Here is a 24,669-nt window from a genome sequence, read left to right as displayed (position 1 = left end):
GGGCCTGGGTTGCTCAGCGAGGATTGATGCTGACAACCACCCCTGGAGTCATGAGATCAAATACAGGGTGTGCTGAGTGAATCCAGCCAGGTCTCCTAAGCAACCAAATTGACCCGGTTACTAGCCACACAAGGGGTAACACGTGGTAACAATTAGTGGTTCTCACTCTCAATGGGGTGCGTGGCAAGTTGTGCGTGGAGTGTGGGGAGCAGCATGAGCCTCCACATGCTGGGAGTCTCTGCGATGTCATGCATGAACCACGTGATAAGATGCGCGGATTGACTGTCTCTGAAGCCGAGTCTTGTCCTCTGCCACCCGGATTGAGGGGAGTAACTGTGCCACCATGAGGACCCAAGTAGTGGGAATTGGGCATTCCAAATAGTGGAGAAAAGGAGATACAAATAAAAAAATATATAAGAATGGTGGTGACAGATTCATGCTGTGGAGTTGGTTTTTTTTTTAGGAGGAAATGGAAAATTTGTTGGTATTGCTGGTAAGATAACCTTGAAGAAACTTTCAGTGGAACTTTGTTTTCATTCTGCAGAGCTTTCATGAAAATGTTTTATTGTTAGTGGTAATTACATGTTCTTAACATTTGTACAATTTGAACCGGTGTTCTACAGATTTCAAATATCTGAAAGGTTTTGCACTAAATAGGCTTACTTTTATTTGCTTCCCATGTGCCTTCACTTTTTAAAGAGAATAGAACCATATTCAATTACTAAATTTAAACCAGAAACGGTGTATGACAACCTCTGGCCTCTTGTTCATGGAATAATCTTCAATAGGAGTCATATGCAATATAGGTATAAACTATTTTGTCAAATTAGCCATGACAGGTGTACAACTTACCATCCCAACAAGCAGAATTTAATTCGAATAGTTATAACTATCAGAATTACTAAAGAACAAGACAGTTTGGAGCATCATTAATATTGCTTTGAAGGCTAAAGCTTTTTCGCTTATGAACATGGACTTATGACACTGGGGAGATGGCGTAGTACCACTGGTTCACATCAAACTTTAGCCAACACGTCCATCTGATGCATTTAAGTGTGAACAGCAAAAAGACAATTTCAGTGCTGGAACAATTTAGGTAGAGCATCCTTGCACTGCTCAGTGATGGGCATCAATAAACAAAAGAGTTGGCACATTTGACAGTTTATTCTGAAACCGCATCAGTTACAACACCAGTAAGACAAAAGATGGCTTACAAAACAAATGTTTGTTCACAGACAGAAATGCCTTTGGCAAATCATTTCTTTGAAATCAGACAGAAGTATAGAAAATAAACATGAGGCACAGAATTCTTATAAATCACATACATCAGGGTACTGTTTCCTTTCTTTGGGTATAATAAGGCAGCTCGACAATGGAGTCAAATGCTTCAAAGTGCTGTTATAGGAAAAATCCTCATCTTGATAATACGCAAATGCTCAAAACTAGTCACATCAGATTAAAGCATCTTATTCCTGCCCTCAGCTGGGTTTAATACTCCTCTCCCTCCTCTTCATCCTCCACAGACTCCGTGCCGACTTCCTCATAATCCTTCTCCAGTGCAGCAAGATCCTCTCTGGCCTCTGAGAACTCTCCCTCCTCCATACCCTCTCCAACATACCAGTGTACAAAGGCCCGCTTGGCATACATGAGATCAAACTTGTGGTCCAGACGGGCCCAAGCCTCAGCAATAGCGGTGGTGTTGCTTAACATGCACACAGCTCTCTGCACCTTAGCCAGGTCTCCACCAGGCACAACTGTAGGTGGCTGGTAATTGATGCCAACCTGTTGAGAGGGGAGACAATAACAAAAGTAATTACACTTGAAGAAATAAAACAATTTCAGACTATCAAAAGATACCACAAGTGCTTCACTCCATCCCACCTTGAACCCAGTAGGGCACCAGTCTACAAACTGGATAGAGCGTTTGGTCTTAATGTTGGCAATAGCAGCATTCACATCTTTGGGTACGACGTCACCACGGTACAGCATACAGCAGGCCATGTACTTTCCATGTCGAGGGTCACACTTCACCATCTGATTGGATGGCTCAAAGCAGGCGCTGGTAATCTCAGACACAGACAGCTGCTCATGGTAGGCCTTCTCAGCAGAGATGATGGGAGAGTAAGTGACAAGGGGGAAATGAATTCTGGGATATGGCACCAAGTTGGTCTGGAACTCTGTCAGATCGACATTCAGAGCACCATCAAAGCGCAACGAAGCAGTGATGGAGGACACGATCTGACCGATGAGACGGTTGAGATTGGTGTAGGTGGGAAGCTCAATGTCAAGATTTCGGCGGCAGATGTCATAGATGGCCTCATTGTCTACCATGAAGGCGCAGTCAGAATGTTCCAGAGTTGTATGGGTAGTTAAGATAGAGTTATAGGGCTCTACCACAGCAGTAGACACCTGAGGAGCTGGATAAATGGCAAACTCCAGCTTGGACTTCTTGCCATAGTCGACAGAAAGACGCTCCATCAGCAGGGAGGTAAAACCAGAACCAGTACCTCCACCAAAGCTGTGGAAAATCAAGAAACCCTGGAGACCAGTGCACTGATCGGTCTAAATTGGTTAGGGGAAAAAAAAAAAAAAAAAAAAAAAGTTCATACCAGTTTGCGGACACGCTCCAATACCATATCAATAATCTCCTTGCCAACAGTGTAATGACCCCTGGCATAGTTATTAGCAGCATCTTCCTTGCCAGAGATGAGTTGCTCTGGATGGAACAATTGTCTGTAGGTTCCAGACCTCACCTCATCTAAAAAATAAAGAGGCATTTACAGCTCTTGATTGTCCTCCTGGAAGACTTAAAATTGGAAGTGAGCTTTAAAGACCTCATGAGTGCAAATCTGTAATTTGTAAGTACCCAATTTTGGCAGCATAAAGTGTTTGTATCATTCTGTTGACCAAATATTTAACAAATATCTTCCAAGAAACACCTTTAAACAAACAAGCAAACAAACAAAAAATAGTCACATCAGATGAGATAAAAAAGCTTTTTGAAAGCTTTATTCATTCAATGCATGTCATCGAAGAGATGGCGAGTCCATCCCTCACAACCTCATTTTCATTCCAGTCAAATATGTAAGGCGGCACTATTGTGATGAAGGTATTTTCCGTTAAGTGATAAAACCCCATTAAAATACACAACCTTAAATCACATGATGCTTGAAATTTCGAATTTATTTCTTTATCAAACCTAAACTACTTACCAATGACTGAAGGCTCCAGATCTACGAAAACAGCTCGTGGCACATGCTTTCCAGAGCCCGTCTCACTGAAGAAAGTGTTGAAGGAATCATCTCCACCACCAACGGGCCTATCACTCGGCATATTGCCATCAGGCTGGATACCATGCTCCAGGCAATACAACTCCCAGCATGCATTGCCGATCTGTACTCCTGCTTGGCCCACATGGATGGAGATACACTCACGCTACACAGATAGACACAAAGTAGAGTTTCAATGCTGCTTACAAATCACTGGCTCTAGGCCCACAAACCCAGTGACATGGGTACATGGCATCAAGACTTTACCAATGTTGAAGGTATTAATAGGTTCTCATGGGAAATTTGAGAATTATTCCAGTCTAACTACATCACGAATGACCAAATGGTGGAGAAACTTCACACAGTGTAGTGTAGGCCAAAAACTTAAATCTCAACAGTTATGCTGAAAATAAAACTTTATTATTGTATACAAGTAAAATTAAAAAGGCCTCATTTTGGTCTTCAATGAGTCAAGTCCACTGAAATGAGAAGTGGGTGTTTAACAGTTGTCACAAAAGTCCCAATTCTGAACCTAATGAGGCTTAACACATACTGCATCATACAGCTGTACTTGAAAGGTTAATTGCACTTCTTAAATCACTAACTGCCACTGAAAGATTAGTGTAAAGAGCCCTAGGGAGCACCTAAACCTGTAAAACCGAGGAGTCCGATACCTTTTAGTAAGGAAGCGCATAACTTTCAGTTTGAGGATTGTGTAGACAGAGACATGCGTTTATAGCTTGTATCAGAAAAAAAGGTTAAGGTTCATTATTAAAATTTAAGGAAATAAAAATCATCAGAAATGATTCACATTTCACTTCCTTTTCCTGAAGTTCCCGCCAATCAAATAATTGGTGCACTTATAATTACCTTTCAGACAAATTTATAATTGAGCATTCTAAGAATTCTGGTAGCTTCCGAGAACTAACTTTGTAAATAATATCGAACACTTCAATTAAGTCAATCGTGGGATAGTTTCATCAGAGAACAGACTCTGACCCTTCACGCTATATCGCAAAATGGGCGACAGGAAGGTGGCAGTAATATGAACACTGGCACAATAAAGTGGGGACAGTTATACAACTGCCAACAAAGAATGTACATTTACATAAATTAGCTTTAAATGCGAAAGAGTGCGCTGTGCAGAAAGTGACGAGCAAAGTTTAAAATATGTTTAGAAAAGGTTAAAAAGTGACGTCAACAGTTTTCCCATCTACAAGCCTCACGCTCCCACCGGATCGCGCGCGTGAAGTGGACCTCCGCAAATTCCTTTGATTCCGCAGTATCTGGCCACTTCGCGCAGATCACACAACACTTCAATAAAACATGCATACAGCACGGACTATTGAACTTATTTTTTAGAAATGCCCTTCATTATATAGATTCACACTTCCTGCAGAGATGACACGAAACATTTCACAAGCGAATCAATATACGGAAGAGATGGACGAAATGGTTATGAAGTTGCTGATAATGTCACTACATAAAGTAACAGCAATTTAAAATTATTAGAAGTCAACGGTTTAGATGATTAATCAAAGCCCCCAAAACAATAATTATTCAAAAAAAGAAGTATTCCTCTACCCGGGTGGGATAAACCACTTTTGACCTTTTTTGTGAAACGTGGCAGATTCTACAAGTGAGAAACCAACTTACCATTTTTATTTAGTTTTTGAGAAATGTGAAAAAGTTCTGTCGGTGGTAAAACACCAAAAACAGCTTTTGAGCTCCGTTGTGTGCAGACGTGCAACGACTCTCCGCCAACACAGCGATATAGTAGGACAAAGGTGCGCGGTTCTGTTTTATATCCGCCTGCATTCTCACGCCGCCCGTTGAACCTCGTGATTGGCTAACAGCCGCATAGAGTCCTACCTCTTCTTCCTATTGGTGCAACCAAAAGCTCATCTTTGAATTTACAAGTGTTGCAATACACTTCTAACCGCTCCCTCTCAAGATTAAATAGTTGTACCATGTCTCCGCCTTTTCCTGACAAGAAAATAGGTAATAGGAGAACTGAATTACTCGTATCGTTTTGTCTGCCTTTGCGAGTGGGGGAGGTTTCCCTCTTTAGGTGCTTCAGGTATTTTCTTTGTTCGAAGTCAAAGCAGGGTAACAGAGAGAAACTAGTTTACCTGAATAAAAGATGCTGATGAAGTCAATTTGCACAACAGCATTGTTGTATATAAAGAACAGAACAGAGTAAAACAACGCATTTAAATGTTTTTTTTTTTTTCACATTAACAAATAAGTTACAATCACGTTTTAAAAATCTTAAATAAATAAATAAATAGCCTACTCTGTATTTTATGACATTGTATTCTGAGAAATCATTCTGTATTTCAAGTTTGAAACTGTGCAGATTAATTGATTTCTGGGAACTTCCATCTAAAATCTTCACACATGTAAGCTCAGGTGAGATGTTTGCAATGGCCTCAGTTTTGTTACAAGATAAAAATACCTTTCCTTTATTGTCTTTATCGTGGATTCACACTATTAAAACCACATTAATAATGCACTGCAGAACATCATCCACCATGCAATTCCTCCATATTAATGGGTAAATTTTCCAGAATTCAACAAGACAACATAATGTTGTTTTTTTGCTGAGAGTGCACATCTAAATTCACCCATTCATTCTGATTTATACTACTAAGCACACTTAAAACACCAGCATGCTGCCTTTGTGTCATCTTGCTGATGGTTCTATACATGATATTGGTGCATTGATAAAAGATCGAGTCAATATGAGAGAAGCCCAAGCCACCAGAGACTGAGAACGAAGAGATGATGTCATAACTGACATTACAGATGACAAGAGAAATTACACAAAGCACCTTTGTCAACATGTCCTGATGAATCTGGTAATTTTCTCTCCTTCAGTCAATCAGTATGCAGGAAAGATTCAGTCACATGGGCAGTAAGGCATACACACGTGTCTCTTCTCTGAGACATTTTGACACCAGCATATTATATTGCACTTTAGAGGACCCAACTGTGTGAATCTCACAGGTAACCAAAGATCACAAAGTTGTATGAAGAAAAAAAACATGGTGGCAAAACACACGTTGACTGTATCATAAAGTTAGTGTTTTTCCACTTCACTAAGAAAAACACTGATGTCTCAGATGGCAACAGATCATGAGTCCAAAAACAGGAGTCATAAAAATGGACTCTAGATTCTCAGCTGATTGGTGGATCACAGATTCCAGTGTCCAGATATTCTAAAGCTCCTCTGTTTCACTCTCCCATCTCTTCTCATTTTTCTCGGAGCACACAAACGCCTGCATCACAGCGTTGTGTTGCCATTGAAGTTACCACTTCCCAGCTGTCGATCACAGGGTCATAACATTCAATGCTGCTGAGTAAGGCGTTACCATCATATCTGCAAAGAAAAGAAACAAGATATCAAAGTATCTTGTTAAATAAGAATTAGAGGTAGACTGATATATCAGTTTTACCATTTAATCTGTGCTGATAGTTGCTTTTTGGAACAAGCAGTTATCTGGAAATATAACTGTGTCCAGCCCTGGAGGATAGAACAGCTTGGTTCTACTGTATATCAGTGTCCTATAAAGATAAATACTGTATCTAAATCTTTAATCTTTGACAATACAGCATTCATAAATGTTTTTAAACTCACTTCAATGCATGGTTTGAAGTTGTTGAATAGATCTTAATTGAAATGAGGGCATGCAAAGAAAAATGTGATATGGAAACATGCCCAGTCAGTAAGAAAATACTGTACATTGTGTCTCCAAATTCATATCTTGTGAATAACAATAAAAAATCTAATCTGGTGAAATATATATATATAATTTTGGTCAAATAGAGCATTGTAACAATGCAAAGTCTCTCTCATTTTAAAACAAGAGTCCCCAGTAAATTGTGGGCTTGTTTTCAATTAAAAGTCCCACATTATGAACCAAATCAAAACATTTTCCTGGTTATTTTTAGGATTTTGGTTGCACAAACTGAATCTGGGATGTTACTCATTCAGGACACTTTAAGCCTTTTTGTCTGTGCCTATCATAAGGAAAGACTAAGAAAATGTTTTAACATTCTATTTATAGAATCATTTTTAAAAACTATCGGCCACTTAATTGGTTATCAGCCTTTCCACCAACTTAGTAATCGTTATCGGTAAAATCCACTATCGGTGGACCTCTAATATGAACATTAATTTATTTTCTCATCACAGACAATAAAATCAGTTTACGAAAAGATACAAAACTGGAGAGTTGTGTTTAACATGCCTATTGACATCTCACCCTGCAATAGCATAAAGACGGCCCCTCAGGACTGTGGCTCCGACATAGCAGCGTGGAGTGGTCATATTTGCCACAGTGGTCCAGTAGTCTGTGCGGATGTTATACACCTCTACGGAAGATAGGTGGGCTGTGCCATCAAACCCTCCGACAACGTATATGTGATCATTAAGCAAAGCCACGCCAGCACCTGCCACACACAGATAAAAGCAGTTGAGTGTAGAAACGATATACAGAAAAGTATGGTTTCTCAACTATTAACTTAAACACGTTTTAGGCCTCATTACAGAATATAAAATGTAATGTAAAATTGTATGTAATATTTCAAAAACAACAATGCAGATAGGTTAAAACAGATATGCATGCATGCTTACCCGAGCGTTTGTTGGCCATGGGAGTGACGCTGGTCCAGTGCCCTGTGTGAGGGTCATACCGCTCTACAGAATTCAGGATGTTCAGACCATCATAGCCTCCTGCAGCCACAACAACACAATGTTTACAACACTACTGAACAGTTGCAATTCTACCTAAACTTAGCAGCACCAAGACTTCCAAGTTTCTGTCATTATGCATGCTAATAAGGAATTGTATTTCTGGTTACTCAGTACAGAAATTAAGTCTCCATTGACTTCCAGTAATTTACATTTACCTTCTATCACAAGTAAAACGTTTCCTCTGACAATAAATACCTATCAATATCATTCTGAAGTTCCATGATGCATATAAATCTACAGGATGTTACCTAAACAGTAAATGAGTCCACTTGCTACCACAAGTCCTGCTCCCTCCCTGGCAGTCTGCATATCTCCCAGCATGCTCCACTGGTCAATATTTGGGTCATAACGTTCCATACTGGTGTGACGTCGACTACCATCAAATCCACCAGCAACATAGATCATATCTGGGGAAGAAAAAATCATCAGTATAAATTAGGGGGAAATTTAGAGTCAAAAGTCAGTGAAGTTGAGTGAACCTTTGCTGGTTTGCTCAACTGACTAAAAGAAGAGAAGCACTTTAGGCAAGCTCCAGCTTGACAACATTCACCAGAAGGAAAATCACCTACTCTAAATCCACTGAACCCACACAATTCAGACTAACTGAACTAGTTTGGTTGGCAGATTTAGTTTCAGCCATGTGTGATCTGTACTGCTTCATCAATCCTCACATCATCTTTACAAACACAGCCTACCTTAGGCCAAAATTGTAAAGAAATTAGGGATGTACATGACTACCTATTTTTAAATTCTAACCAATCTTAAGGAAACCTTGTGTAATTAGACTATCAAATCAAGCACAACGGAATGGAGCAGAAAGTTGGAGTCTTGTAACAGGGTACCCACCATTTTATACCAATGAAATTGATGGTGCTACATAGTGAATAAAGTCCATGATTGCAAGTAAGTTTTAGAGGGCAAAACACATCGAACATGTTTTTCCATCAATTTGCGCTGTTCTTATATACTCAGTGTAAATCTTAAACTATTGCGTCGCATCTTGCCATTTTTTCCAGCTTGTTGCGCAGGAGTGCCATGTTTTTTTAGACGCCGTCAGGTTAAAAAGAACAGCAACTTTTAAAAATCAATTTCGAGACACCTGTGTGCTGTTCTATTTGTTGCTCTGTGTCTAGATTGTTTTTTTTAGCAAGTATGCTCAGTTATTTGCTTTAGCCCACTACACCACCACCACGTCAAACAGTCTTAAGAACACATTGCGGAAGACAAAAAAAAACCAGACCATCTGAATGTGTATGCTTTAGTGGCAGTCCTTTAAAGGGGATGAATTTAAACTCTTTTATAGGAAGGTTTTATCATGTAATCAGTCTAACATCTACAACAAATCATAATAAACTAATCGAACTCACAAAACAAACAGTCTATATTTGGATGACTAGTCATGGCACATTCCTTTTTTGTTATTAACTTTTTAATGATTCTTATGTGAAATATAGAATAAACAGGACATATAAACAAAGAATCAACTTAACTCCCATTATATCATGGCCCATTCTTTAAAAAAAAATAAAAAAAGTTTTAAAGTGTACCAACTAGCATCAATTCCCACACAAAATAGATGAAGGTCAGAGCGACAAATGCAACACATTTACCTCCAAGAGTTGTGGCTCCCGCAAGACCTCGCCGAACATTCATTGTGGCGACGGTGTACCAGACTCCATCTTCATCTGCTGTGTAGTCCAAACACTCAACTGAACTCAGTCGTGATCGGCCATCATACCCACCAATAACATAAACCCGATCATTAAGGGCAACAGTGGCAACGTACCGGCGCTTCCTTGCAATGTTCTGGAACATAAAAGGACAAGAGTTATTTTGAACTAAACGGTCAATTAGAATTAGGCAGGAAAAAAAATGCACACTTCACCTCACACTTAATTATCCCAGCATGCAATCAAATACCACAGACCTACAAACAGTCATTGGATGATGGGTGCACAACCACAAATTGCTCCAAAAGCCATTTTAGCCACTGACATTGGCAAAAAGTGAATAGGTGTGTATTGCTCTACAAATTGAAAATTTCACTCACAGGTAGAAAGCTCCACTCTCTGGTTTTGGGATCATACTTCTCAACAACATCTATGGGTGATTGTTGGCTGCCAAATCCTCCGATTACCAAAAGGACCTCTTTGGCACCTGCAACCCATTCCAAATGTCAGAAAGTGGTTTAAAGAGGCTTCACTAGAAAATCATCAACATGCTAAGACATGCTTATCTGATTCAGCAACAGCCTGATCTTGCATAATGATTTTTACATGATCACTGAGACTAATGGTCTAAAATAGTCCTTTTTGAGGATTCATAAGACTGAAGGATTTCAGACATATAAGACTGATTAAATTATAAAAACACACAGAGGCATCAGACCGAGTCTTGCTTGGGTTCGAGGACTCTGCATCTCGCTTCGTAACTCTGGTCGAAGGTGAAACTTCTTTGCTTCATCCACCAAATCTCGACATGGCAAACTGCAGCGTATCAATGGCTGAAACAAAGACACAACTCCAATGACTGTCACTGAATAACTCACACAAAATGACCTGCAAATACATACAACTGCTTCATCCTGTACACTCATTCATTTAGGTGTATTGGAAAATGGCAGACTCTAACCTCTATGTCAATGACATCAGTGATGTATCGTGGAGTGAGCAGCGGCATGCGCACATACTCCAACAGATCGGGCAGGTACAGCTCTCTCTCTTTTCTTTTGTGCTTTACCCAGTTCAAAACTGCTTCAAATACAGGCTCCTCTGAGTCAACCTGAACAAATGCATGACGCCATTCAGATTTGTTCAGACACAAACTAGGACACAGATCCCTGCAGCATGACTTTGCAGGGTCCAATTTATTACACCTTCACAATAAATGGACCACGGTGAGAGATGGGAATTTAACAACACAAAGGGCAGGTGTTTTCGTCTGTGTATGTGTGTGCATAAAGAACTAAATGCATGCACTTGCATTTTTTGTTTTTATTATAGTTCTTGGTTGAAAGCTAAACAAAGACCATTCCAAAGTTGCAGAAAAATATGCTGCTCAGACAGTCGGCCTGAACTGGTTCCTATGAATTAAGCACAAATTTCTGTAAAACGGCACACTAAAGTCATCCTCTGAGCAGGAGAAATTAGCTTGTATGTAATAATCTTGTTTCACTCAGACTGCAATATGCATAGGAACAAAGGAGATAAATGCAGGTAAGGTGTCCATAAGGAAAAGAACGAGTTGGAGTTCAGACAGTCTCACCTGTATTTCATCACACTTGATGAGTTTTTCCACCTCACTTTGACTGAGCAGCATAAACTCTTCCTGTTGCACCACCTCTGCAAAGTGCTTCTGCGAGAACAGTTCAGCTGCCTGCATCAAGTCCAGACAGTTATGCGTTTCTGCAAAGTCTCTAATTCCCAGAGAATTTGATGGATCCAACTGACTATTAAGAAAATCACAGCAAGCTCTCTTTACACCTGTGGGGACCACACACATACACAAATAAACACATATACCACCATCAGATGAGTTTTAGCAGCGTAGTAACAAGACAAAACTGCAAACCGCATAAGTAGATACATACAAATTAGATATTTTCTTTATGTGTGGATCTTTATTGGTTTGTTTATTGTAAAGTTCTTTTAGTTTTTTGACATGCTGGAAAATTCATCTTCACCCTTAACAGAAATCTCTGAATGACTAAAAAGGGCTTGCCTTAATGATTTGTTTACAACTATATTGAAAGCAACAAGATTTCAATTTCATCTCACTGAAAAGCAACCCTGCATGGTACTGCCAACTTTAGAAAAAAAGAGTTCAACTGACAAAAAGGTTACAGGTTTTGTCAAAGAGATTTTGGCAAACACCAGAACATTTTTAAGAGCCCAAGAGATTGTTGATTCTTTTTTGCTTTATGTTAACCCTTAAATGCATGGGTATTTCACCAAATATTAATTGCATAATCGGTTATTTAGAGACCTGGCACGTATATCTATCACAAATGCATCTATAAATTGCCCAGATAATGTTACATTTTCCAAGTATTTTCAAGACAAATAAAAATATACCAGAATATATTCTATTTTTTTTCCATGTATCAAAGAGGCAATGCAACAAATCAAGACTGCAACAAATTTAGAACTGGATTCAATACTTTCACACTGAACTTTCATGAGACACAGCTGGCTAATAAATACATCTTAAGCTACACATAAACTAAATATATGCATTTTCTCAGGCACATTTTGAGTCTAAATAGACACACAACTTAAATAATTTCAGTAGTACACACAAATTACAATAACCAAATCATACTGTTCATGTGTTACACTTGCTATAGTTAACTTCAATGTTGTTTCTTCATCAAATAGGTATGAGAAATGTAAATTAAGTCAATCATTGAAACATTGACTCCGAATTAGAAATAGGATGTATAATGTGTGTACATGCATATGGAAAACTGATAATGCACCACTATTGCACAGAAAATGTACATGATATAGAAGTAATTTGTATGAACAGTACTCATTTGTCTTGTAATAAAGAAATATATATCATGTGATAGTAAACTTATATAGTTATGAAATAATTATAAAAATATGATTTATGGAAGCACAAAAAGACTTTTGGTAATTATGGAGTTATAAAAATATATTTTGTGCAAGTTTGGATTTGTTTTGTTTTGTTAGATTAGTCATATGAGAAAGGTTGAGGAATACTAAAGAGGTGTGGGCACAACTCCAAAAAATGGATGATGTGCAGGGGATGGATAAGGTCTGTCATTAAAGACCCAAGGTATGCGTTTAAAAGGGTTAAAAGCTAAAAACACACTCTTCTAAGATGGACCATCATTTCTAAGATGGTCTATAATAATGTTGTACTTTCTTTCTTCTGTATGGGAAAACTAATACATTTCACTGACAATTATTTGTTCTCAATTTGTGTTGAGAACTTCTTCTCTAGACTTAATCTTCTGCAACTGAGTTCTAATAGCAGGTTTGTGACAATGATTGCCCCCTCCTATTATGCAGGTTTGCACATGTGCTTGTCTCAATCACAGTAGAGCAGTCCCTTATCATACTCTCATCTCAACTAGAGTTTGATGTTCATTTCCTCATGAATCACATCGACAAGAAAGTTGAAAATACAAACTGTCGTTCATTTTTTACATTAGACACACAAAGACGTTCATCTTTTTTTTTACATTTATTTATCATATATTGTACCGGTAAAACAAATGGTTAAACACCATCATGGGTATAACACAGATGTACTGAACTAACTTATCAAACGTTTTGTTTGACACAAGCCATCTTAATATTAGCACTAAAACTGGTTTGTTAATGGTAGTATATGTCATTGATGTTCACAATAATGTCCATGTTGACAAATGTATTAAAACTAGAATAAAAAAAAACTTAATTTACACTTAACAAACTAAAAGTAACATACAAAAGGCTGTAGACAAAATAAGGGTTTATATTCTTGAATTAAAAGCAATGATCAGAAAAACGAAGATATGAATTGACCCATTGCTAAGCCCCGCCTTAAGTGTTACTGGCCAGTCCTATCTTTGCAACCGTTGCCATTTTCACGTGACAAGCGTTTGCTATATTTCTAATAAAAGTCTTTGGGAGCCGTGTGTGTGATTAGTTTTATAAAGAATATAATAGAAATTATCCAGAAATATGGAAAATAAACACTGTTGAGGGTCACTTATAACAGTGACCACGTTTACATGGACACCTGAATGCTGTTTATTGTGAGAAAGCTGCTTAAGGCTCAAAATCGGTTTCTGCGATTACATGAGCTGTTAGTGGCTCAATCAGTAAGCAACTTTCTCCACAGAGATGTGCATCTGATCTAATACTTAATTGTGTGCGCACGCATATTTGCATTGCTTTAACCCCTCTTTGTAAGTCCCGCCTTCTCACACAACAATTGGTCGATTATATTTTATTTTAGTACATGGACAGTCAAAAGAATGTTGGAAATTTGTATATATTTATGTTATGCTAATAGAGTGCCTTTTCACTGTATTAAAGTTTGCATTCACAGTAACACTGTTTTGAACCCTATTATTCCACCCCACCCCAAAACACCTAAAAAATGAAAAACATTTAGTTTTTAGTCCCTGGTAAATAGTGTATGTGCTTTTCTCACTGTACTCACAGAAGCTTTTAATTCTTTGCACTGTGTTAACCTGTTGTTGGGCTCCTTCCTATGATGTTTGTTTCTGGTCCGTTCATGCACATATGCTCCTCAAAAACCTGTAACAACGGAGCTAAAACAACCACATAAGCCGCGTTCTCAGGGAGAAACTTGGGTGTGTTAAACTGCCTTCTCTTGATCCCTTACACGGCGAAAGGAAATCGGCAGTCTTTGTTTCTGCATGCAGCTTTCTGCAAACACCCTGAAATAAACCGTTCTCTTAAGTGCATGTATATGTGGTCAGTAACATAAGGTGCCCAGAGAGAACAAATTCTTCAAAAATCTTTAAATAAATCTTGAGAAGAGAATTTTATGGATTAAACTGTGTCAGCACTCATTCCTAAATAAACATATGTACACTTACATTCGCTCAGAGATAAATTAAAGCTAACTATAGCTAACTTAATGTTAATTCATTTATGTACTGTTTCAGGTCATAGTAGAGGCGATAGTTCACCCAGAAATGAACATTTTGTCATCATTTACTCACCCTTATGATATTTTAGCTGTGTATTTCTTTCTTCACCAGAGCACATTTGAAGAAAAATATCTTAAAATGCAAGTGGATGGAGATTTCTTACAGGCAGTCAGCATAAACGTTGTCCATATGACACCATCTGTTAAATTAATGTCTTCTAAAGGGACAATCCCTTTTGGTGCAATAAAGAGCATTATTTAAGTCCTTTATTTTAAAACTCTAAATCATTGGTTCTGGTCAGCAGTGGTAAGCGCGTGTGACATAATCGCATTTGCACTTGAGACACGTGAGAACTGAGACACATTCGTCACAGCTGGAAGAGCAGCACTGTTTACAAGTGAGGAGGAATGCTGTACAGTAGCTTTGTTGGTTTAGATCTGCATTTATCGGTTTCTATACTTACAATGGTGTGTTTGTGTGCTTATCCTGGATGTTTCATCTGAGTGGAGGATGTGAGATTACGTCTGTATCATGGCAACGTGAATACGTCACACGAGAGACCGCTTGGGCTGCACCCTCTCGTGTTAAAAAGTACTTAAATATTAAGGACCTACTGAGCTGAGATATTCTCTATTTTTCTTAAAATGTGTTCTGGTGAAGAAAGAAATTCATACACACCTGGGATATCATGAGGGTGAGTAAATAATGAGAGAATCTTCATTTTTGGGTGAACCTTCCCATTAATAAAGGGTTGACAAGACCATAGTCACTTATACAATTGTTATCTGGTGTGTAATCACTGTACAGTATATGGTGTAATTTCATTTCTTAAAAAAGAAAATGCTTCGCAACGTCACTTTTCATTCCACATTTTCATCAAGAGTAATATCCATTCAGTTTTTGATAAAATGTTGCCAAAAACCGGGCCGTTTACAGCAATCTCCCATTCATTCCTATTGGAAGTTCTGCAAAGCTTGTCAGAACGTCCAACAGCAACCAAAGGGGGCGGAGTTTAGCGAAGAGGCAATTTAGCTGGTATGTTTGTTTGTACCTTTAAGCTGAAGAAGACAGGCAGCGGGCAGCAGCTCCTGCACATTTTCAACAGTAACCAGCACTGTCTCTGTGTAAACAAAGTCCAGCAGGATCTCCATAGTTGAAGCAGTGAGGCCCTGAATGTCCACAAAGGACTTCCCTTTTTCAGAAAGCTAGACAAAGAGAGGTAAGTGAATAAGTGAGAATATATACTAATATCACAAATATACTACAAATGACCAAACCACAATGTATTAAAATAGGAGAACATGCTTTGAGAACTGTATATAAAGCATATATAAAATAAAGTTTGGGTCAAGTGTCCAGCACTGGCATTCTTAATGACCGGCACTCTAAATTTACTCTATTTTAAGAAAAACGAAGCAAAATTAGGTAAAAACTGTATTGTCAATGTACTTTTTTAACTCTTAACTGTTCAACACTCTGTGTGTACAGTTTTGGGGCACATCCCTTCTTATGGTAACAGTGATCACTTCTCATTTCTGAAATTGTGCATCCTCGTTTCTTTTCCTTACTTCTTTTTCTCACTTCCTACAGTACATCTTCCTTCTTAGGAAATGAGGAAAGGAAGCAAGGTGGAGGAAACGAAGCAAGACAGACTTCTACATTGGAATGTTTTGCTCACTCACACGTCACTATAAATCGCCATCTCTGTGCAGCTGCTTCCTGCATTTATGTTGTTAAAACTTGATTTATTGATATTTCCATAATAAAACCTAATAATTCAAGATGCACTGTTAAAGTATGTGACAATTATGGTTTATTTAAACTGCAAAGGTGAAACATGAATTCAAACTTTTCTGTCAGATGTGAAGGGGAGATTTTACATATGCATCAGGTGCTCCGACCAAATAGTCTTCCGTATTGGATGCTTCTGTGCTTCCTCACTCAAGTGTCCTCGATAAGCTTCCTCTGTCCTCACAGTGCATTTAGAGAATTGATACATCCTTAATGATGCCAGACTTTGATTGGTTTCCGGGTAATGTGCTTGAGGACAGAGGAGCAAGGAAATGAGGACAATTTAAGAAGAAAAAAGCACCCACTGAACCAGCCCTTCGAGATCCTCCACTCTGATTCACCATGTCTGAGAGTAAAAAAAGACAACTGTGCCTCCTAATGTGAAGGAGCAGAAATCCTACTTCTTCTTTTAGTTTTTTTTTTTTTTGTCACTTTTGTTAGCAGGGATAAAAGAGAGAGAATATTGTTATTACCTTTTTATTTTTAGTTGGAGCATGTGTGCTAACCACAAGGACAAAAGAAGGATTTTATTTCCTGATAATTTCAGTGTTACTCAGAAGACTCTTGCTCAAATATGAAGGCTTTTCCTGGCATTAATTAGAACTGCTGTTATGAGCTCACATTAGCCCTTTAGGTGGCTTGTTTAGGCACATAATTGGAGAACAAACTGTGCTAATAGTAACTTTTTCCATCCACTTTTCGTGCTTTGTTATTGACAAAGTGAAAATGCGTAAACATTTTTTGCGTCTTCTGCCTGTTTCCATTCAAATAGCCTTCTATCAATGAAAATGGTGTGTGTGATGACGTCATGCTTCTAAAAACTTAAAAAGAAACAGCCCTTAAGCTGTTTCCATACAGATATATGTGCTTATCGCTAACTGTGTACCTTTCGCCTCCTAGATGTCCCTAATGCCACCCCCCCCCGAAGTCTTTGTAAAATATGGAGAGTATTGAGACAATTCATTTAAATTAGTCAGCTTACTGTCATTTTAATATCACAAATAAATGCAATCAGAAGACAAGGAATTGCAATCAAAAGGGAACAGTTGCCCTTCTGATAGGACTGTAATATTGGTGCTGATGTTGCCACCGGTTCCGAACCGAAAGCGAATAGTCATGGCCCTGTTCAAGCTGGCAACCTGCACCAAGTAGTGGTGGAAACTTTCGGTCTTAGTATAATGACCATCCATCCATGTGTATATGCTGTATGCACGGCTATTAAAGAAAAATTGATGCAGTGTAATATCAGGGTTTACTAATGATACATTTCTTATATTCAATAGGATATTTGGAACAATCACCTAATGTCCCACATATTTTTCCAGCAAAATTTTAACGATCAACTGAACTTGATTGTCATTTAAAATTAATTTTAGCATCATAATGCATTTTACATTTTCTGAAGAATCTCAGCAAATGCGATCTGGGGTAAAAAGGCTTAGATTTAAAATATTTAAAAGTTTTAAAATGTTCAAAAGCTTGTTTTCTGAACGTGAACTCAACATTGGACAAATAGTTCTGATAGTTTATATTCTTGAAAAAAGTGTAGAACATTCTGAGAATGTCATTCAGCCGACATTTTTTTCGTCTACAGAACAGGATAAAGTTCATTTAAGTTTATGTAAAAAGGCAAGTATATATTATTTTTTGGTAATTAATTTGTTTAATTTACTGCTTAATTCATTTGTTAATTTCTTTAATTTAATACAGGGAATTTTGCCAGCATTTTTTTCAAAAGTAAGCAAAACAATAATTTAATAGAATCGGGCTATGTTAATGTTCCAAAAAAGCACACTGATGTTTTTCTGTGTATTTATTTTTTATTTAAAATATCTTTGTGCACAGAAATGATATGTTTTTTGTATTGTGGGCTAACTCCATGACTGCTGTCTATTATTTTGAATGGTTTGGAAAAGCAAATTTAATACCGGTAAATAAATAAATGGATGGCTACCACAATTAAATTAATCGCAAAGAGTGGCCATTAATTTGTTCTCCATGCACTTGTCGATGACAGGTGCATGAGAAATATTTGTGTTGGCACTCCTGGAAGTGTCATGACGCAGATGTGTTTGCATCATTGGATCTGTGCAGGTACACTATTAACACAGGCTAATGATTGGAGTACATTTGGTCATGTGACACAACATTTTTGCGTTAATGCCAATTTTATAGACAAAGTGTTTCCAAACTAGTTTTTCACGACATTTGAAGCATCAACATAAGAGTTTATGCGCTAGAGTTAAACAGAAAAATATTATGTCGACACTTGTGAAATTTTAGCGATAATTTGCGTTTTCATCAGCTATATCGGTAAACGTTTTGATGCGCTACACCTTTTGTTGCAAAAAATAAACCTAGAATGGTAGTTAATGACAGGTGAAACCACTCTGGTTTAAACAGTGATGGTTTCTTGAACATATTAGAATACAATATCAGTATCAGTGCATCCAGAGGGTGTTTATTACCTCACTGGTGAACATGGCACAGAAATAATCACTGCAGGCAGCCAGCACGATGCGGTGGGCTGGGAAATCTGTGCTCTCCACCCTCAGAGTAATGTCACACAGTGTGTTGCTCTTCCTCAGAGCATTCATGGCATTCAATATGGATTTGGCGTGCGAATTGGTCATGATGTCCTTGGGCGCCATGACAACAGGGTGCGCAGTGCAGAGACAAATCCTAAGGCACTGCAGGATGAGGCCTTCTGCAGGACACAACCATTCAGTGACTACATAAAAATTTAATTCACAGATAACCCCAAAATTCCTGGCATCAAACTAAAAGCACGGTTTTATGAATATATGTGCAAAAAATAACTGTGTGAACCCAAATTTGGGATTTAAAATAAAACAATTGTTTATTAGTTAACCTTTCAGCTGACAGACAGTGTAGCTGCCTACACCAATCATCAAATCTCAGATAAAGATAGGACAAATACTGATAAGCATTGCAACATACACTGACGGCCAAAAGTTTGGAATAATGTACAGATTTTGCTGCTTCGGAAGGATATTGGTACTTTAATTCACCAAAGTGGCATTTAACTAATCAAAAAGTATAGTCAGGACATTACTGATGTAATAAACAGCACCACTATTTGAAAAAAGTCATTTTTGACATCTAGAAAATCACTTGCCATTATATCAGCTGAAAGCTATTTGGTTCATTAAATGAAGCTTAACTTTGTCTTTGTGTTTGAGTTGCCACAGTATACAATAGACTCATGTCTTAAGGTCAATATTAGGTCAAAAATGGCAAAAAATAAACAACTTTCTCTAGAAACTCATCAGTTAATCATTGTTTTGAGAAATGAAGGCTATACAATGCTTGAAACTGCCAAAAAATCTGAAGATTTCATACAAAGTTTTACACTACAGTCTTCAAAGACAAAGGACTACTGGCTCTGACAAGGACAGAAAGAGATGTGGAAGGCCCAGGTGTTCAACTAAACAAGAGGATAAGTACATCAGAGACTCTAGTTTGAGAAATAGATGCCTCACATGTCCTCAGCTGTCAGCTTCATTGAATTATACCTGCTCAACACCAGTTTCATGTACAACAGTAAAGAGAAGACTCAGGGGTGCAGCCCTTATGGGAAGAATTGCAAAGAAAAAGCCACTTTTGAAACAGAAAAGTAAAAAAAGGTTACAGTGGGCAAAGAAACACAGACATTAGACAACTGATAATTGGAAAACAGTGTTATGGATCTTTATCCCATTGAGCTTTTGTGGGATCAGCTAGACTGTAAGGTGCGTGAGAAGTGCCCGACAAGACAAGCGAAATCTATGGCAAGTGCTACCCTTTGAAGACCCCTTTGAAGTAGTTTAAGAAGTTCAGAATTTTCTTTCAAAATTGTAATAGTATTTCTTCATGTTATTAATGTCCAGAATATATATTGTGATCAGTTGAATGCCACTTTTGTGAATAAAAGTAGCAATTTCTTTCCATAAGAGCAAAATCTGTACATTATTCCAAACTTTTGGCAGCAAGAGCAGGGTTTTTCCTGGCTCAAAATGAGGCCCAGGAAAGGTGAGGTGGTACCATACTGATCAAAAAAGTGACGTTAAAACACGTAAACGTTCGCTTTGCGATTATACACTACTACTGACCTGGCAACTGAATACTATTGTTCATTTTTTCAGCTGTTTTTTAATTTAGTTTTAGTCTTAATCCTGTGTCAAATGTCCTTTTTTTTTTTTTTAATCATATTTAGTCAACCTTATCCTTTTTTTTTGGTCAAGTTTTAGTTGACAAAGTCTGGGCTTTTAATGTAGCTTAATGTAGATTTGACATTTTAGTCACTGAACACTGTAAACATTTTTAGCCATAAGAGTATTATTGATAATCATTTGCCAATCTGGTCCATCCAAAACCAATATATAGATATTTAGGACAAAACCTGAAAAAATAATACATAAATAAATGTCTTGATAAAACAAATACAATTAGTTTTTAATTAGATGTATTCCTGAATTTATTATTGTATGACTTTTTTTCCTTTATTTATTATTTTATCTATTTATTTTTAATCTTTCAAAAATAAAATCTTTAATTTATTTATTTTATTTATGCGTTCATTTATTTTTATATTTATTTATTCCCACACGTATTTATTTCCATATTTAAATATTCCCACATTTATTTATTTTTGTATTTATTCTTACATTTCTGTCTCTTGTATGACAATTATGTGGGCTGGTCCCATTGGTTTATTGTAGATTGAAGCGTGTGCTTGATTACTCTTGACTTGTTTTGATGTGATGTCAGGTCATAGCCAAATCTCATGTAGCATTAATAAAAATATAGCTGACGCTTCACATATATCTAGAGAGTTGCACAACTTAGCGAATGAAGTCGATAAGGACGCATCAAATTACTGTTTAATTTATAGTAGATGCTGTATGCCAGTATGAATGTCAAAGCACATCCTGAATTGTAAGACTCTCTGCAAAATGTGTCTCTGCCTATTCAAAATCTGTGCGAGTCAGAGGGTGTTAAGGTAGGACGTCCATCTTATTTGCTTCCGATAAGTACTATTGAGCTCTCAACCAATGATGCACTGGAGCTACGCAAGGACTGCCTCCCTCATTTCCAGGTTGCACACAGAAAAGTAAAGATAAATACATGTATAAATAAATAAATATATATGGGAATATATAAATATGGAAATAAATATATGTGGGAATAAATAAATATAAAAATAAATGAAAACAAAAATAAAAACAATGTAAAATAAATAAATTAATAAATACAAGTTAAAAAGAATAAAAATTATTTTACAAAATAAATGAAAAAAGTCATACAGTAATACATTCAGGAATCAATTTAATTAAAAACTAATTATATTTGTTTTATCAAGACATTTATTCCTTTATTTATTTTCTCATACATTTATTTATTATTTTTGCAGGTTTGGGCCCCTATATATATATATATATATATATATATATACACACATATATACACACACACTCACCTAAAGGATTATTAGGAACACCATATTAATACTGTGTTTGACCCCCTTTCGCCTTCAGAACTGCCTTAATTCTACGTGGCATTGATTCAACAAGGTGCTGAAAGCATTCTTTAGAAATGTTGGCCCATATTGATAGGGTAGCATCTTGCAGTTGATGGAGATTTGTGGGATGCACATCCAGGGCACGAAGCTCCCGTTCCACCACATCCCAAAGATGCTCTATTGGGTTGAGATCTGGTGACTGTGGGGGCCATTTTAGTACAGTGAACTCATTGTCATGTTCAAGAAACCAATTGGAAATGATTCGAGCTTTGTGACATGGTGCATTATCCTGCTGGAAGTAGCCATCAGAGGATGGGTACATGGTGGCCATAAAGGGATGGACATGGTCAGAAACAATGCTCAGGTAGGCCGTGGCATTTAAACGATGCCCAATTGGCACTAAGGGGCCTAAAGTGTGCCAAGAAAACATCCCCACACCATTACACCACCACCACCAGCCTGCACAGTGGTAACAAGGCATGATGGATCCATGTTCTCATTCTGTTTACGCCAAATTCTGACTCTACCATCTGGACTCATCAGACCAGGCAACATTTTTCCAGTCTTCAACTGTCCAATTTTGGTGAGCTCTTGCAAATTGTAGCCTCTTTTTCCTATTTGTAGTGGAGATGAGTGGTACCCGGTGGGGTCTTCTGCTGTTGTAGCCCATCCGCCTCAAGGTTGTGCGTGTTGTGGCTTCACAAATGCTTTGCTGCATACCTCGGTTGTAACTAGTGGTTATTTCAGGCAAAGTTGCTCTTCTATCAGCTTGAATCAGTCGGCCCATTCTCCTCTGACCTCTAGCATCAACAAGGCATTTTCGCCCACAGGACTGCCGCATACTGGATGTTTTTCCCTTTTCACACCATTCTTTGTAAACCCTAGAAATGGTTGTGCGTGAAAATCCCAGTAACTGAGCAGATTGTGAAATACTCAGACAGGCCTGTCTGGTACCAACAACCATGCCACGCTCAAAATTGCTTAAATCACCTTTCTTTCCCATTCTGACATTCAGTTTGGAGTTCAGGAGATTGTCTTGACCAGGACCACACCCCTAAATGCATTGAAGCAACTGCCATGTGATTGGTTGATTAGATAATTGCATTAATGAGAAATTGAACAGGTGTTCCTAATAATCCTTTAGGTGAGTGTATATAAAGTGTATACACACACACACACACATTTTATTGTTGTCATTTTAGTGTATTTTTCACAAAAGATTGATCTTATCATGATGATCTCATCAATAATGCGACATTTTGCGAGGGTGAGAGACAATCGTCTCCATGTATTCAGCTGGCGGAACTTTAAATCTCTCCCGGTAGGATATTTTAGCTCTGAATACCCTCACAATGCAAGTGAATGGTGACCAAAATGTTTACGCTTAAAAAGTTCATAACGGCAGCATAAAAGTAATTCATAAGACTCCAGTGGTTAAAGAGATATTATAGGTAAGTGTGAGAATCAGATCAAAATCTAAGTCCTTTTTTACTATAAATTCTCCTTCCTGCCCTGTAGGTGGCAATATGCATCAATTATATTACATTTTAATTTAATTTTAAATTAGAGAGTAATTTTGTGTGATAATACAATATAGTAACCAACAAAATGTAAACATTGAAAGAGAATTTGCTTATTTGTGCTATACACTGGTTGTAAGTCAGTAAGTTCCAGTTTATTTGGTGATCTCTCAGACTATGCGTACCTCAACCAGAAATCATTTCTAGACACTTACTATTACTTTTATAATCAAAATTTAATCAACAAGTGTTTGTCTATATGAGGTGGGAGTTTAAACATTGCCTGTGTGATTGAGCTGCATGCTAAAGCTAACTAAACACGAATGCTAACACGTATACAAATACATTTGTATCTGAACTTACAGTATTCAATTGATCCTCAGCAGAACAAATGGACCAGAACTAGATGACAACACACGTCGGTCTATTTGTCCATCTTCTGGCACCTCTCTCAGGGACAGCTTGCTTGGACAGTTTGAAGTGAATTAATTAAGGTACTTTGATTAATTTTACTCCAGCAGTGAAAAGAACAGCGCTCACGTGTGCGCGCATCTCCAGCAAAAACATTGAAACGTCACCAACGCGCATGCGCACTGTAAGCACAATGCCCGCGCACGGTTTCATTTACTGATTTTTTTGTTGCACGTTTACATTACAAATTTGCACGGCCTTACAGCTAAAAGAGCCTGTCGGTACACGATGCGTTCTCTACTACGTAATTACGCGCATGCGTAGAACGGATCGTGCAGGTGGAACGGATCGTGTACCGACACAATCACCTTTTATATACAGACATCGCCTGTCAGTCAAATGTAGAATGCGTATGTGAAATAGCTTTTTTACCCAGCTTGATCAGAGCTAAAGAAGCTCAGTTTATGAGACCATTGTTGTCATATTTTACTGCTGATTTTAAATATATTCTTTGATAGTAATCTTGACCAACCTTTTTGGAGATTTCTGTAGTAGACAGGAGCTGTACAATTATTATGTTTGTACACATAGAAAATAGATGCCCGGTTGCATTCCTAGGATGTCCCAAACTTTGACTCCCAATCCCTTGGAGAAGATATAAAAAGGATCTCTTCAGTTCTATCTGACTAACAGCCAAGGATGAAAAATTGATCTTTCACAAGGAACATGTTTTTATTTGTGTTATTTTTACTTTGTAAAGACCG

General features: G+C 37.7%; 2 protein-coding genes across 3 annotated transcripts; both read right to left on the bottom strand.

The window, feature by feature from the left end:
- Nucleotides 1-166: 166 nt before the first annotated feature.
- On the bottom strand, nt 167-5,058 carry LOC127630456 (tubulin alpha chain, testis-specific-like). The gene is made up of 5 exons (XM_052107992.1): nt 4,926-5,058; nt 3,213-3,435; nt 2,610-2,758; nt 1,882-2,562; nt 167-1,782 (listed from the first exon to the last, which is right to left on the bottom strand). Exons 1-5 carry the CDS (start codon nt 4,926-4,928, stop codon nt 1,489-1,491), a joined length of 1,350 nt encoding a protein of 449 aa, XP_051963952.1. The 5' UTR covers nt 4,929-5,058; the 3' UTR covers nt 167-1,488.
- A 473-nt stretch (nt 5,059-5,531) lies between these two features.
- LOC127630929 (kelch-like protein 12) lies at nt 5,532-24,154 on the bottom strand. 2 transcript variants are annotated; one of them, XM_052108813.1, is made up of 12 exons: nt 23,858-24,154; nt 18,922-19,160; nt 15,714-15,867; nt 11,293-11,510; nt 10,660-10,809; nt 10,417-10,531; nt 10,079-10,185; nt 9,639-9,834; nt 8,277-8,435; nt 7,909-8,007; nt 7,538-7,724; nt 5,532-6,651 (listed from the first exon to the last, which is right to left on the bottom strand). In XM_052108813.1, exons 2-12 carry the CDS (start codon nt 19,102-19,104, stop codon nt 6,525-6,527), a joined length of 1,695 nt encoding a protein of 564 aa, XP_051964773.1. In that variant the 5' UTR covers nt 19,105-19,160; nt 23,858-24,154; the 3' UTR covers nt 5,532-6,524. The 2 variants fall into 2 exon arrangements, with proteins under 2 accessions (XP_051964773.1, XP_051964774.1); XM_052108814.1 differs by having other exon boundaries at nt 18,922-19,157.
- Between the last annotated feature and the right edge of the window lie 515 nt (nt 24,155-24,669).

This window comes from Xyrauchen texanus, chromosome 37 (genome assembly GCF_025860055.1).
Source record: "Xyrauchen texanus isolate HMW12.3.18 chromosome 37, RBS_HiC_50CHRs, whole genome shotgun sequence".
Lineage (NCBI taxonomy): Eukaryota > Metazoa > Chordata > Actinopteri > Cypriniformes > Catostomidae > Xyrauchen > Xyrauchen texanus.
Note: the sequence above shows the minus strand (reverse complement) of the source record. Positions and strands in the feature narration are given on the sequence as shown.

Coding starts and splice junctions, on each gene's coding strand:
- LOC127630456 (XM_052107992.1), bottom strand. Junction 2,759..3,212: donor TCTGGAGCCTTCAGTCATTG/GTAAGTAGTTTA, acceptor TTTATTTTTTAG/ATGAGGTGAGGTCTGGAACC. Junction 2,563..2,609: donor TGGAGCGTGTCCGCAAACTG/GTATGAACTTTT, acceptor TAACCAATTTAG/ACCGATCAGTGCACTGGTCT.
- LOC127630929 (XM_052108813.1), bottom strand. CDS start 19,104: ATGGCGCCCAAGGACATCATGACCAATTCGCACGCCAAATCCATATTG. Junction 8,436..9,638: donor GGGAGCCACAACTCTTGGAG/GTAAATGTGTTG, acceptor TTTCTTCCCCAG/ATATGATCTATGTTGCTGGT. Junction 7,725..7,908: donor CATGGCCAACAAACGCTCGG/GTAAGCATGCAT, acceptor TGTGTGTGGCAG/GTGCTGGCGTGGCTTTGCTT.